General features: G+C 33.1%; 2 protein-coding genes across 2 annotated transcripts; one reads left to right on the top strand and one right to left on the bottom strand.

Moving 5' to 3' along the window:
* Nucleotides 1-7,655: 7,655 nt before the first annotated feature.
* On the top strand, nt 7,656-8,970 carry LOC123919047. The gene has a single exon (XM_045971270.1). The coding sequence runs from the start codon at nt 7,946-7,948 to the stop codon at nt 8,807-8,809; it is 864 nt and encodes a 287-aa protein (XP_045827226.1). The 5' UTR covers nt 7,656-7,945; the 3' UTR covers nt 8,810-8,970.
* Nucleotides 8,971-11,664: 2,694 nt separating this feature from the next.
* Nucleotides 11,665-15,469, bottom strand: LOC123918386 (V-type proton ATPase subunit E-like). Its single transcript, XM_045970412.1, has 6 exons — nt 15,268-15,469; nt 15,066-15,166; nt 14,095-14,281; nt 13,435-13,631; nt 12,921-13,020; nt 11,665-11,929 (listed from the first exon to the last, which is right to left on the bottom strand). The coding sequence occupies exons 1-6, from the start codon at nt 15,367-15,369 to the stop codon at nt 11,894-11,896; spliced, it is 723 nt and encodes a 240-aa protein (XP_045826368.1). The 5' UTR covers nt 15,370-15,469; the 3' UTR covers nt 11,665-11,893.
* Between the last annotated feature and the right edge of the window lie 697 nt (nt 15,470-16,166).

Here is a 16,166-nt window from a genome sequence, read left to right as displayed (position 1 = left end):
CTTAACATGTGCCTTAAGGACACAAGTTAACATTCTCCTTAAATAATACCCAAAGGTAATCAAGAAGAAACTCCCACAGAAAGATTGTGTGAATCTAAATACAGCAACTGTGTGTTCTGGGTGATGGAGGAAAATGCAGACACTTGCTGGCAACAATAGAATGCATCCAATTGTGTACATTGGTAGGGATTTGCCATGATTCAGATTTACTAGTAGACAGACAAGAACACCTCATATGCAGTGCCTCTGCCTCTGTCCAACAATACCCCACTCACTCATTGTTCTCGGGAACGAAATACCTTTTAAATTTAAACCTTTCTTTTTATGGGTATGGGATACTTCTTTCTTTAACACAAGTTCAAATCAAACCATTGTTAATTAAGAGGAGTTAGATCCTCTTCATTTTTACTCTACATTTTTTTCTCTCTATTATTATAGTTTTGAAGAATTTTACAATATATATTAAATATAAAAAAAATGTTAACTAGTGTCTCAGATGCTCTAGTTAAGGAACCCCAATATAATAAAAATACATTGAAACTTGTATAGTCTATGTTAGTAAAATATAAAGAGTGATATTTCCATGTGTAAAAGTTACCTCTTTTTATATTGCTACCAAGTCCTCCGGTTTCAGCAAAAAAAAAAAAAACAAGTTCTTCGGTGACACACTAGTTAGTATGACTCATTAAATAATTGGACTCACCAAATATCATACAATATTATTGTATTTATATTTTCAAAACTTCAGTAATTACAAAAATGGAGAAAGAAAAAAATGAAGAGGATCTTGATTCAATTAAGAGACCTCAAAATTCAACAAACTAGTAGTCACTACTTTTATTTATGAAAATAATAATGAAAAAACCATCAATTTCACCTCTAAACCATATTAATTTTTCACATATTTAGTCTTTAAATTATAGAAATATACTTATATAGTATTTAAAATAAGAAAAATTTTACTTTTTAAATTTAGTAAAAGATTAATATATTTAGGGCCCGTTTGGTGCGCAGGATAGCATAGTAACAGGATAGGATATAAAACAGGATAAGGATAGGATAGGATAACAGCAGGATAACAGTTATACTCAGTTATCATATCCTATGTTTGGTGCACACAGGATAACAAACATGATAACTATTATATTTTGTTTTTAATACATACTTGCTCATAATAATATGATAAGATATATAACATATTTAATTGACAAAATTACTCTTGTAAAACAATTATTATTTTTTAAAAATTATTTTGTAATACTTTGAATTTTATAAATAAAAAATATAAATAAGTAATCAAATAACTTTATATAATTTAAAATAAAAATCATGAGAAAATAATCAAGTTTAATTTTTTATATGAATCATGATTAAATAAATAACTCAATAATATATACATGTTAGATAAGCCAAATAAATATATGATATATCTCATACGTAAATAATAAAACTACTATTGCAAAATAATTATATTTAATTTTTTATAAAATTTAAATTAATATCCCTATTTGTCAATTTTTTAATAATCATTTTACTTTAAAATATTGTAATTTTAGTAAAATTTTGATTTTTTAGAATATATAAATTACAAAATTATCCCTGTGAGAAAATCACATATATATTTAAAAATTAATTATTTTATTATTTATATTTTATTAATTTTATTTTATGTATTTTAAAATATATTTTATAAAATAAATCAGTAATTTTTTTTCTTCTTATCCTATCCTGCTGGTAACCCAGCTCAAATTCAGGATAAGAATTATAACTAGAGAGACAGGATAGGATAAGCTTCAGGATTAACTTATCATATCCTGCTGTATCATCAAACACTGGATTGCGGCAGGATATGATACAGTTATCCTATCCTGTCTCTTATCTTGTGCACCAAACGGGCCCTTAGTCTATATTATAGACTAAATTTGAATCAAATAAGATATGATGAGAGATATTGATCTAATAGTAAAAAAATATTGTATAATCAATTTACTTACTTTTTATATTTACAATGGAGTGAATGAGGATCGAACCTAAGACTTTATGCATATTAGAACTATTTTACTTGTTTGATAAACAAAATTGTCAAAATTAATCGCACAAAAATTTACTGTAATCTATTTTACAATTTATTGAATCGAATAGGAAAATTTAGTGTAGTACACACAATATTTAGTCAAAATAAAATATACACACAAAGTTTGAATTTGCAATTTACAAGGGGCAAAGACAACAGATGGAGGATAGTAGTATAATATTGGTAAGTGCAGCTAACTAGCGGTGGTGTGGGAGACATGAAATTAAGTCTAGGAACTTGTTACTCAGAAATTAAGGACGAGACCCGAGATAAGGTTACTATGGATGAAACCCTGCTCTTTGTTTCTTTTGCTTCTCTCAAACTCCATCTCATGTGATGTGATGCATACTTTGAATATTACCTGATCACTTGATTTGAATACCAACAAAAAATAGCAGTATTAATTAATTAATTAATTAGAAAGAAAGAAAAATTAACATATCTTGCTAAAACTTAAACCCTGATCATGGTCATGCATTTGTGAGGAAGATATGTCTATGGAGGCCTAACTCACAAGAGACCTGGATTCCATACAGTCAAAGAATCCTGCAGTCATTACATTAGAACCAGTGTTTTAAAAACCGGACCGGACCGGCCGGTCGAACCGGTTGAACCGGAAACCGGAGGTAAACCGGTCTGGTCTGATTGTTGGACCGGACATGCTAATGAACCGGTGGAAACCGGAATGAACCGGTGGAAACCGGAAAAACCGGTGAACCGGCGGTTTTTTGAACCGGCCGGTTTATTTGCGGGCAGATTTTTTAAATTTTTTTTATGCTTTTTTTTTTTACGCTTTTTTTCTTTCTTTTTTTATTTTTTTTTCTTTCTTTTTTACGCTTTTTATTTCTTTTTTGTTACGGTAAACAACAAGCAGAACGGATGAAATTGTTTTGAAACGAAACAAATTTAACTTGATATCCAAAGCACAACAAGAAGTAACATTGGATAGGGCAAAACTAATAACAATAGAAAAGAAACAAATGCTTGCTCAAAATTATTAACCCATTTGAATATTCCAAGAAGAAAGTAACAATATCATCCCATGAACTGAAATCCATAGATCAATCACCGAAAAGGTCTAACCTTGGCTAACAAAATCAATATTAGGCATGTTTGAAAGAAGAAAAAAAAAAATCAGTAAGATGAAAGAAAGACAGACAGAGAGAGAGAGAGAGAAGAAGAAAGAAAAGAAAGAACAAAGATCTGGCTAAATAGTGAGGAGAAAAAAATCAAAGAAAAGAGAGAAAAAAGAAAGAAAAAACGTAACAGATGGAGGAAGAGAGAAGATAGAGCGGCTGTGCAAGTAGGTTGTGTAATAGGAGTAATGAAATTTCAATTTTAGGGTTATAGCTTTTATTTGGGCTTTTGGGTCAACAAAACTAGGTAAATTAATAGCCCAAAGTATTATAAAAAGGCTACTTTTCTTTTTAACCAAATAAAAATAAATCAAGTATATTTGACATACAATTTTTTTTGGTAAGATATACAATTATTATTTATTCTTTTAAAACCTATAAACATAATTTATTTGTATATGACATTCTTTATATAAAATTTTATTTATTATTATTAGTGGTATATGTCCTTGTTTTATAGAATTTATTGCATTCTTTTTATGAAATTTTCAAATTTTCATATTTTTATACTTTTTTAAAGACCGAGTTATCCGATTCAACCGGTTTAATAACTATATAGTCTTATCATAGAGACCGGTTCATTCCATCGGTTTAATCCGGTTTAATCCGGTTTGTCATGCGGTTCGACCAGTGACCCAGTGGTTCGACCAATGAACCAGTGACCCAGTACCCTCGCCGGTTCGATGACCGGTCCGGTTTTTAAAACACTGATTAGAACACTTAAATTAAATTTTAATTAAATAAATAATATATACTAACAAAATTGGATACCTGAGATTAATCTGCGGTCAGGAAATCCATTTCCAACTCAGAAGGTAGTAGTTATAAGCTTCAATCCTTAACCTAACTCTAATTGGAAAACTACCATATATATCAAGTACAAGTACAAACCTGTTCCCATATCACAAATCACAATAATTTAGTACTTTTTTTATCAAGCAACTCCAAGACACATACACTTAAAAAATATATATATTATATATTCGAATCCAGGACCTGCAAATCAATGTCTTTAAAGATCGCTATCAACTGAGTCATACTTACTCGGCGTATATATATATACCACAACAGTACTTACTTTTAGCCAAGCAAATAAATACAGTCCAAGATCTTACACACCAGCAGCCATCAACAAGAAAAGTTAATCAAAGTATTATTAATATCATGAGCAAATTAATCCAAATATGAAAAGAAATTGAAATTAGGAGAAAAACATTAGGAAAAAAAAAAAGAAGTGATAATAATATTGTAATGAATTTGGAAAGGGAGCTCCCTTCAGTCCAAGTAGAGATAGCTTAAGATTCAATTTGTCTCCCGCATCATTCAGTCATTTGATGAGTATAGTATTCATTAATTAACTTCACTCAACATTTGGATGAATGAGTCAGCAGCTAATTAAATCTTACCACAACCTATGTTTGGACTGAAGAAAGCTCTCTACCATCCATGCATTCTATATATCAACTAGATCTGTGTAATATATATATTGAATAGAATATATATAAGCATATGTAAGAAATGAAACAAATAATATCTTACAACTCTTAATTAAAGGCCACCTGAGCCAGTAGCTATGTCAAAGAGCAAAGCACAACTCAGATAGAGTGAAACATGTAAGAGAACCATTCCCCATCATGGCTTTTTATAACCTCAAATGGAACAAAGATATGGTTAAGTAAATTTTAGGGTTAAATAAATTTTTTATTCAATAAATGTTATATTTTGAGTTTAATCCCACTAAATATTTTTTTGACACAATGATTCTTTAAAAGTTGTCAGTTAATATTTTTTACACTATTTTTAAATTAGCTGAGTTGTATGCTTTTTCAAAAAATTTAATAATATTACTAATATTTTGCTGATGTAAATATATCAATTATTACAAAATTTTAAAATTATTTGACAAAGAATAAGTTAAATATGAACTGTTAATTAGTTGTTGGTCCTTAAATTCATATTTAATCCATGTTGTTGAAACAAATTAAATTTTTATGGTGGAATTCTTATAAAATTAAAAACACACGTGAAAAAATATATTTCAAAATATAGAAGATATTCATCTTGTCAAAAGAAAAAAAAAATATATATATATATATATATATAAAGGATATATTTGAGTTGACTTAAAAATCAGATTAAAAAATCATGACGAATAATATTTAAAGAAAAACTTATTTAACAAACGACCCACAATTTTATTACTTCAGCTTTAAGAATTTTTGAATATTTTAATCCATGAAAGAGGATTAGAAGTGTAAAAAATGTTTAAAATAAAGAGATTAAAATTATAATTGAAAATACAAAGACCAATTATACAAATTTAATATACATAGAAAGAAAACAAATAAGTTATATTGAAAAATCAAAATTTTGAAGAAAAGGAAAAAAATAAAGTATGTAAGTGTAAATGTTAGGGATTGATAATACTCCATCCCTAATTATTATTTGGGTCATGCTAAACAGTGCCTCCGGAGCACTAGTTAAACATGCTAAAAAACGAAACAAATAAAAAATTAATTTTGAGAGAGAATACATTTTTAGACCATTAAAACATTGAATGCATAATTTATGAGATAAAATTTCCTTATTTATACTCTTAACCAGTGTCCCGGGGACAAGGATATAAATATGAAAATTTTATTTCGTAAATTGTGCATTCAATGTTTTAATATGTAAAAAATAATTCTCTCTCATCATTAATTTTTTCATTTGTTTCTTTTTTTAGTATGCTTAACTTGTGCCCGACGACACCGTTTAGCATCACCTAAATTAAAAAAGCTGGCTACAAATGAGGGATAAACATAGGTGTTCTTTTTTGCTCGTCCTTATTAGCATTTCAGTTCAATGTGTGCAATCATGCACACCTTTTCCTCACTCACTAGTGACCGGTCCATCCATCCATCTCATCTTCTTTCTCAAGTAGCTATTTGCTTTAATTGAAATATCAGTGAACGCTGTTAAGTTCCATCTTGAGATCCAGATTAATAATATTGAGGTTTCATATTTCAAGATAAATTAGTAGTACGAATAATGCTAGCAACACACTTTTTAACAAACACACTTCATCACACTCTTTTTTATTGGTTGAAATTCACATGGGTCCCATAAAAAAATGTGGACCCATATAATTTTTATGGGATCCATATAAATTTTAACCAATAGAAGAGAGTGTGTTTGTTTGAATGTGTTTGTTAAAGAGTGTGTTGTTAACACTCCTCTTAGTAGTATTATTAATTTGGATTACATTTTAAAAAATAATACTAAATACATCAAGTAATTTAAAAATGAATAAATTTAGGGACAAGTTTTTATCTTCTAATGAGTGCTTGTAATTGGAGGCATGGAGTATTAAATAACAGTTACTATACTTATCATCTTCCCATTTTATTCTTGTATCAAAGTTAAACCATTTCTGCTATAAAAAAAAAAAAAGTTAAACCATTTCTTATCATGCGCTGACGAAATTTAAAATTTCATGAAGATTTCTCTCTCAACCGCAGTGTTTCTTTTCTACCCCTCATTAATGTGTCTCGAAAACACTATTTAGCATGACACAATAATATTACCACCTCTAAAATCAAACCTTATTCTTGAGTAATATTGCCTTGAAAAAAAAAATCGGAATGTGTTTTCCGAATTTGAACTAGAAAACACGTTATGAACTTTTTATACTAGGGGAAAAATGGAAAACGGTGAGTAGAAAATAAACACGGGGTGGAAAGAAAAAAATTCAAATTTCATAGTCTTTACTGTCTCTTTGTTTTTGGGCTGGGCGTCCATATTTGGGCCTAAATGTTCTCTTCATTCACTTTCATTTTGGGTGGTTTCTCTCCCAACCTCCCTCAATTCTTTTCTACCCCCTGAATTTCCGTTTTTGTCCTTGGGGTACTACGGTTTATACGAACCGAAATAATATGACATGCTGATAAATTTTGGTAACCACTTACCGAAATCTGGGACATTTCGGTTCGCAGGTACCGAAACAATTATTTCGGTAAACTGCTACCGAAAATGGCCTAATTACAGCGACCAACGTACCGAAATCTATGACATTTCGGTTCGCAGGTACCGAACAAGATGACGTTCGTTTTCTGTGTACTGAAAACGCTAATGTTCGGTTCGCAGTTATCGAAATGGTCTAATATTTGGCTTTGGTGAATATAAACCGAAGTCTTTTGGCAAAAATGTTTGCAAAATTGGATTTTTGGGGGTATAAAAGAAATGAGGGGGGTGGGGAGAGAAATGATCTTCATTTTGGGCCAAATGTGGGCTGTATGGTTTCCTTGTTTTTCAATTCTGAGTGGAATCAATCAATCATTTCATTTGCTAATTTTGCCTTCCAATGCGGAAGAATTGAGAAATCAACGCATGATAAAGTTGTTTCTGGCCTTGTAGTGACAAAGATTCTTAGAGACACATGCACCAACTTAGCACACAGCCTTAAGTTATCAGATGGGATAAGAATGGTCAATTGTGACTTTTTGAGTCTTTTCTTCACTCTGGAGTCCCTGGTTGGGACCCAACCCTGAGCATGCCTGTTCTTTTGTGGAAAGCAACCATAATTGAACTTTGGTGATGCATTCACATCTATAATATAATCAGTTACATTACATACTAAAGAAAATAAAGCAACAAGGCCTAAATAACAATTCTATTACATACATAGTTATTTCTTTCCTGTTATTGAGACACTGCAGTGAGTGTTTGACTGTTGGTGCCAACCGAAACATTAAACATGATCTGGGTGTTGATTTTCACCTCGTGTTGCTGCTCCTTGGTGCACAGCTTGAATAATAATACAGCATTGAATTCCCTGGTTCAAGATTTTGCTTTCCGGTCAATGGTGAAACACCGACATCAAACTGGTGCTCTATTTGATACTATTCTTCCGCGGAACCTCTCTGGTATGGATGTTTCTGTAGTACGTCTTAGAAGCCGTAGGCTCTGGAACAAAGGTGCTAACTTGAGCTACTTTCATATCCCACCAAGAACTGTGTCTATCCCTCATGTTAGGAGGTTGGCTATTGTGTATCATAACTTAGGTAACTGGTCTTCCCACTACTACAATTTGCCAGGTTACTCACTTGTCTCTTCTGTTGTTGGCTTCATGGTATTTGATGCATCAAATGTAAGGGATACAAGTTTCAAAAACCTCACTCTCAACACAATGGGGCATCCTATATCTATTCTATTCCCAAATGTATCATTTATTATGAGTGACAACAACTCAAGGGCTGCTAGATGTGTAGCTTTCAATGGAAATGGAACATTTCAACTCACTGTGATGAGCTCCCCAGCTGGCGTGTGCCACTCAAGAGACCAGGGTCATTTTTCAATTGTTCTCCCATTGGAGAAGAAGCAGCGACAATGGTATTATTTGTGGCTGATTGGGTGTGTGCTTGGATTTTTTGGATTGATAACATTAGTAGGTTATGTGGGATTTTCATCATTCAGACTTGTCAAGACCAAAAAGATTCAAGCTATGGAAAAACAAGCTATCGAAGATATGGTTCTTGACAGCAGATGGGTTGGCGATAGTAAAATGCCTTCTGCAGCTGTGACAAGAACTCAGCCAGTTATTGAGACCATTGCTCCGTAAATCATTCCATTTTCTAGTATGTTATCATGTCCCAACTAGACTTTCACTTTAATATTAGTCTTTTTATGTCACTGCATATATTACAAGATTTGCTCCATCTGTACAATGAAAAAAACATTTGCCTTTGTATTTTGATGATAAATGAAGTAACACCTTCCTAATTCCTAGTTCCTAGATACTTCAATAATGTCTTTTAATATTACTGTCCTAGTGGCTTGGAATAATGTTCTATACTAGGGTGAATCGCCACAATAACAAATAAAATCATGAATATATAATAAAATCAGTGTTGTTTTCTGCCAATGATGTTCAACCAGTTTACTTCTATATCCTCCCACGTGATGATAATACAATTGTAAATGAAGTGGTTAAATGTAATTACACGTGTAGGTTTTCAACACCGACACATGTCGGACACCAAACGCACCTTCAATCTAAACTTCCGGCGCTATATAGATGATTATGTCTACCATGGTCATGGGTGAGACTTGGAAGTGTAATCCATTTAAAATGTCCATATTTGCTGTACGCAATGTAGTCAGGTTCTCGCACCGGGTCTTAGGTTCTTACGATCCCACGAGCTTGTGAAGGCCAAACGAGCTTAGAACCCATGTAGGTTCCTTTTTTGATCTGTCTGTAGTCAGGTTCTCGCACCGGGTCATAGGTTCTTACGATCCTAGAGGTTTTTCTTTACCTGAGCTCTAGACGGCGTCGTTGTGAACCTCGCCGGCGGTTAGTGTATGTTTGTTCTCACTCCTTTATCACTTTGGTTCACTCCTCTCTCACTTTCAACCATCTCTTTAACTCAAACCTCTGTCCTACATGAAACCCCTCGGTTTTCATTTTGTTTTATTTAAACCCCGATGCTTCTTCCAACCCTCTGTTATGAACTTATGAACATTTGGAATGATCTCTATGAAATATTAATTAATTATGTTTATTTTGTTTATGTATTATATTTTTTGTGTGTTTATGTGTATATGTATATATGTAAAGTTACAATTTTACCCTTAGTAGGATCTTACGAATCGAGCTACGATCCCGATCTTACGATTCTCAACCAGCCTACCGATCCTACGTAGGATCTCGAACCTGACTACATTGGCTGTACGTGCTAATAGAAGGAAAGGTAAATTGTTCAGTTCTCCATTGCCTCATCTGAAAGTCTAGTACTCTGATACTAATGCATATAATGCTATTCGGGATTCAAAGTTTCAAGAATGAACAGCAACCAAGGCTCTTTTTTTTTTATTGAACAACCAAGGCTCTTTAAACTTTGACTACTGTACTAAAGTGAAATTAACATGAAAATCCAGAGCATTTCTGGTTCTTCCTGACAATTCAAAGCTCAATCAGATTCATACAAAAAATTAAAAGCTTACTTGGTGCTTCTTTCTTTTCATACAAAATTCCGGTGGTATGACTAGTTAGAAAATATGAAAACTTGAAAGTTATAATTAAATTACATATAGTTAAAAAGAGAAGAGCAGAGTAGGACCATATTCCAGGCAATTTAACAGACTTGTTAGATTCTTATTAGAATTTATTATAGGGGTACTAAAACCCCTAGAAAAACCAAGGGTACTGAGGAAAGGTCCTTAACCAGAAGCATAGAACTCTGTATAATTCAACTTCAATTACACAAAAAAAATGCTAATCGGGTAGTAGGGAACTGTATGTTTGGGAGAAGCAACCATCATAGGCCATATGCTTTAAGCAACAACCTAATTTTATGCATTTTACATATTTGAGTCAACTGAAAACAAGACCATAGGGAATAATGCAGCAAGTTCAGGAGGAACCATTTGTCATTCTGGAAGGCCTTGATGCTTAAAAAGTGTTCTAAAACAGGATTAAGAGGGCTCTTAGAAGAGCATATTTGCGCTTATCTTATGATATAGTTGTATAGTAGCAAGGAAAACATGCATGTGTGGATGGGAATTGGAGAAGACTTTCCATCACGAGAAGCCAACACCACCAGAGATCAATATTCACAAATATACAATCATGTATGTGAGTGGATATGTAGAGATGTTTGTATTGTGATCCTCTATTTCTGTTGAGGATTCTCTATTTCTCTTATGTCTCTTGTGAATGTATGGATTTTTATGTGGATAGCAGTTTTCATCCAATGTAGCTTGTTCATCACAAGAAATCACTTTCAAAATTTGTAATATTTTGCATGTTTCAGTGAAGGTTACTGACACCAATATTGAAATTGCTTCTTTTTCCCTCTCCCCAAAAAGGAAGTAACTGTTGGATTCACCATAAGATATAAGATAGATTGGTCTTCTACTAGACTTTCATATTGGAAGCAGAAAAGATGCAGCAAAACAAGAATGGGGGATGCAAGATACCAAATATCCCAAATCTGCTATTATCACCAAGACCAAGAATGTTGCCAGTCCCATCAAATCTCCATAACCACATCTATGAGCATCATTAATACATAAGCCCGCACACTCGTGACAAAGGCGTGTAACTTTAACCATGCCCCAGTTCATCAACAATCAGCCTCTCACCGAATCCAAATTTTCTCATGTTGTAATGCATTCTCATGTCTTCATTCATCTCTTTGTCTATTCACAACAACACAAGCCTCTTCTCCCTCCCTTTTTCTAGGTCCACTCTCCCCCTTTTTCGTCCATTCATTTTATTTATTTGTTTTTATTATTTGTTAAAAGAAGTAGCTCTAAACAGTAAGTTGACCTTATTGATAAGAATTCAAAGTTTAAGACCCAACTCTCTTAAACTTTCTTGAAAGAGGAAACCAATTTTTTCATAAACAAATAAAGAAAATAACAATTATATACGTGCACCAGGCACACCATTGGAGAACAGTAAACATCACAACATTGGCAACAATGTCCAACATATTATTTGCAACTCGTTGGAGCAAACTCTGTCAAGGTGACAATATTCATCAATTAAATAAATAAAATTTGAATGCTGCATGCCCCCACATCAAACATGATATGAGAACTGGCTCTATAAAATAAATGGAGTTATGAAACAAGTTTAGATAAGCAATGGCATCTATTCATGATACATGTATTCCAGGGGAAACAAATGCAATGAAAGTCTTCAAGCAGCAACTTGTCCAAAGAGCTGTTTTCGGATCTGCAACAATGAGCGACAAACTTCATTAGTCACCAGACATGGCTAACCATTTCATTTTCAACATCCCATACATAAAACAGAAGAAACTAAAAAACAGTGGACACTACAACTTCAATTATCACATGACCTATAGCCAAATCTTCCTTTGAGCTATACACGAGTGTCAACATATGTGGTAGTTATTTAACGCTGAGACAAAATAGCCCGAGACTAATCAGCCAAATAAATAAAATGAGACATCCCTCATATTCTCATAAACAGGACACTCCAAAAAATACCAAAGTTTTCATCCTATACAACAATGTCCAAAGTCAACAAAATATAATCTGACGGGAAGTGGGGCGATAATGGATTGATGATAATGTGGAACGAATAATTTGTGAAAAGAATCTTTTGGAGCAGTAGTAAATACACAACTACAAACAAAGAGAAGAGGAAATATATCCCTGGTTTTCAAGCAGAAAATTCAGAAGTTTAGAATATTAACGACTGAAGTGCACAACACTATCCAAGAAAATACACATTGAGAGAGGAAAAAGAATCAAAAATGTTAGAAGTAATCTGGGAGTGAGCAGCAGCAGCCAGCTCAGAGTTTTGTTTGAAGAACTTTGTCTATTTTCCTTGTTGAATACTCCCTAGTCCCTCCGGTCCTGTATATATGAGAAGTTTTGCTTTTTAGGTTCATTGTAAAATGGATGTATCTAAAAAGCAAAACTTCTCTTATATATAGGACTGGAGGAAGTACTACTAATAGTCAACCTATGTCATCAATTTCCACCCAGCTCCATTCCCCGTTATACATACAATCATTCAAGTTATGATTAAGATGGAGTGTAATTATCATTGTCAAATTTCAAATATCTTGAAAATAGATACCTTTCTAGTTGGAAATGATATGAAAGTCAACAATACAAATAATTAAGCAGAAAGTATATATAATGAAGAGAAACAAGTCACAGAACATGACAATAGTTATGCACAAAAAAATTACCTCTGGAAGCTTTTGACGGAACACAACATCCAGTCGTGCATCAAGAGTATTTTCACACACAATCTTTCCGTCGCGAGAAGCCAACACCACCCCACCAGAGCTGAATATTCACAAATATAATCAGGTATGCTGAAACAGATGTCTAATATTAAAGCAGCTACATAACGAATAGAATTTTGGATGGGCATTGGAGAAGGCTTTTCACGTCCCAATGTCAAACCAATGCATAAATACAGAAGCAACAAATCGTAGAGTTGCAAGACCGTGCGGTACTGCCGTTATTTTTTAAGTCTCCCAAACACACACTAATACAGCTTTAGGTAGTATCCAGAATCAACTAAAAACACTAAAAGCACGGTAGCCTTAGGTTTTAAACTCTTGATTATTTTTTACCTGAATATGGCGTAACTAATCAAGACAAAGAAGGTACAACATGCGTAAGAAGCAAGATCCTGATTAACCGATCCACACAGTTCCTTAATATTTAAATAAAAGTCTAAAACATGAACATTACCAGTAGGGATCGTGAGTTTTGTGATGCTTGGGTGCAGGTGGAAGATAGACATCGTGGTCAACAATGATCTCTGGTGGATGAACACCTGCTTTTTCAGCATACTCTTGTGCGGCTTCATCAAGCACATGCTCTACCATGTGCAAGTCATGTTTCCGACATCTCAACAAGACAGAAGGTTCTCTCAGTCTTAGCAAACTCTGTAATGTACAAATCTTATATTATACTCCAAGTTGACACATACTTGTGCATAGAGGTCCATAGAATAATTACATAATAATAAGTTCGTAAAGACCCGGGAAAGAGGGAGGGAAAGGGCAAGGATTGAACCCACAAAATTAAACAGGTTACTGTAAAAACCAAGGCTGCTTCTCATGTCAGCATATAGTTATAATTTGATATAATCAATGAGAATGGTTCATTAAGGCCACCAGGTCATTGCAATTTTTCATGAATATACTAGTTATAACTACACAAATGCTATCATTACAATAACAAATAATATAAAATCGGGACACAGTAAGTAAACAACAGCAACTCTGGTTGCCTATCAGCAACACTACCAAAAAGTGTAAACAAGAAAATATCAATGATAAAGATATTTATAAAAAATTCAAGATCAAAAATGATAATTATGTGTATAATATTTAAATTTTAACTGACCTGAACAATGAGACCCTTTAGAAGGTTTCTGTACTCATGATGGCCCAGATGCAAAATATCCTCAACAAGGTGATGATGGCTCACCTTCAAAAGTTCCTTGGCTGCAACTTCTTTCATTGAATTAACAATGTCATCTTGAGCTTGAAGAACTTTGATCCGAGATGCATTCAGCTGCATTGAGTACTCACTGTAACAAACAGTTGTGTCACAAAAAATAAAAATATATCAGCAAGCATTATTTTTGTAAGTATAGCAATGCAAAGTATTTCAAACCAAGGAACAAATTAAGCCTCACAAAAAAAGGTTTCCGCTCATCATATTTCATTATTTTGGCAATAAATAACCTTGAGTTCAAGTAATTAGCCACTTATGAAGCTCTAAGACAAACACGGACACCAAACATGACACTGAGATGCACACGGATACAGACGTATCAGCACTGATAAAAGTTTGAAAATAAATTAATTAATTCAATATAAACACTTGTGTCGGTGTAGTATCGGTGTCTGACATCAACACATGTCAGACACGCCTTTTATCAGAATTGTCAGTGCTACATAGTTAAGAAATTGAACATAAAACTGAACTAACTCAAAACAGAAAAACAAAATGAAAAGATAGAGATAGACTAAATTAAACATCTAGCTGCATTTAGAGGATGCTCAATTAAGCTAATGTTAGTTAATTTTACCGAACATTACGACAATGATCCACAAGACAATGACTATAAATCAAGCTTTAACAAGTAATAACAATCAATAAGCTTAGTTTCACTATCACACACAACGGTCCGAATACAAGATCTATACGAATATATTTACTATCTGAACATATACAATTGAGATTGCGATTGATCGGAAAGGATCATCACCAGAATTCAATTTCCACAGTTTCCACAAACAAGTGTCAATTTCAAATTATGAAACTGTAAATCAGCGTAAACAAAAAAGAAAGAGTTTAGTGAAAATTACATCTTCTTTCGAATTTCAATTTGGCGCTCTTTCCGTTCATATTCTTGCTTGATCTTCTTCTTCTCGGCTTCGACCAATTGAAGCTTCTCGATATTGAACTCCTACATGAAGAAAAAAATGAGAGTGGAGTTGAACTGAAAAAAGGATGAAAATGTGATGGCGATCGAGAAAATAGAGTGATCGGAGGGAGAAATGGCGTTACCTCTTCGGCGGAGAGAGAAATCTCGGTGGCTTTTTCTTCAGCTTCTTGCTGGATAAACCTCACCATCTGGTGGATTTGGTTGGAGACATCAGTGTCGTTCATTTTCGGAGAAGATTGTCGACTAGAAAATTACTTCGTCGTCAATGGCCGATTGATACGTTTCAGCAGTAACCTCAACTCCACGATCGGAGCCCAGCTAGCTTTTTATATTATATTATAGGATTAAATATGCAAAAGGTCCATGCACTTACGAGTCATTTGAGTTTTAGTCCCTGCATTTTAAAAATATTTCATTTTGCCACTGCATTTTCATTTTACTTTAAAAATGGTCCCCAAACATTTTTTTTTGTTGAAATGACATATTTTTGCTGATCTGGTACTGTTAACTGGACTTTAGAGTTAATGACTCATTTAATTTTGCGGTGAATTGATCAAAATACCCCTAAATAAGTAATTTTTTAAAAGTAAAATAAAACTGATACATCATAAAAAAATGTGTCACTTCAACAAAAAAAATGGGTTTAGGACCATTTTTAAAGTAAAATGAAAGTGCAGTGGCAAAATGAAAGGATTTTAAAACGCAGGACTAAAATTTAAATGACCCGTAAGTGCAGAGACCTTTTGCATATTTAAGTTTTTATTATACCTAACCAAGAAAAAACCGGAACTGGATCCTCTCTCCTTCCCTAATTAATTGTCTCCTTCTCTCTCCTTCTCTAAATCTTGGCCATTAAATCAATCCAATGGATGATAAACGAAAAGACATGTTATCCCTACCTTAAACCTTATTCTTTCTCCTCCTCCTCTTCCACAACAAAATCTGCAATAAATAAAAAATCCAAAACGAGGCCGTTGTTCTTGTTTCTTATTTTTTCTGGTATACATAGTAATCTGAGAAG

Source organism: Trifolium pratense, linkage group LG3 (genome assembly GCF_020283565.1).
Source record: "Trifolium pratense cultivar HEN17-A07 linkage group LG3, ARS_RC_1.1, whole genome shotgun sequence".
Classification (NCBI taxonomy): Eukaryota; Viridiplantae; Streptophyta; class Magnoliopsida; order Fabales; family Fabaceae; genus Trifolium; species Trifolium pratense.
The sequence above is the reverse complement of the archived record's forward strand: the minus strand, read 5'-3'. Positions and strand labels throughout refer to the sequence as shown.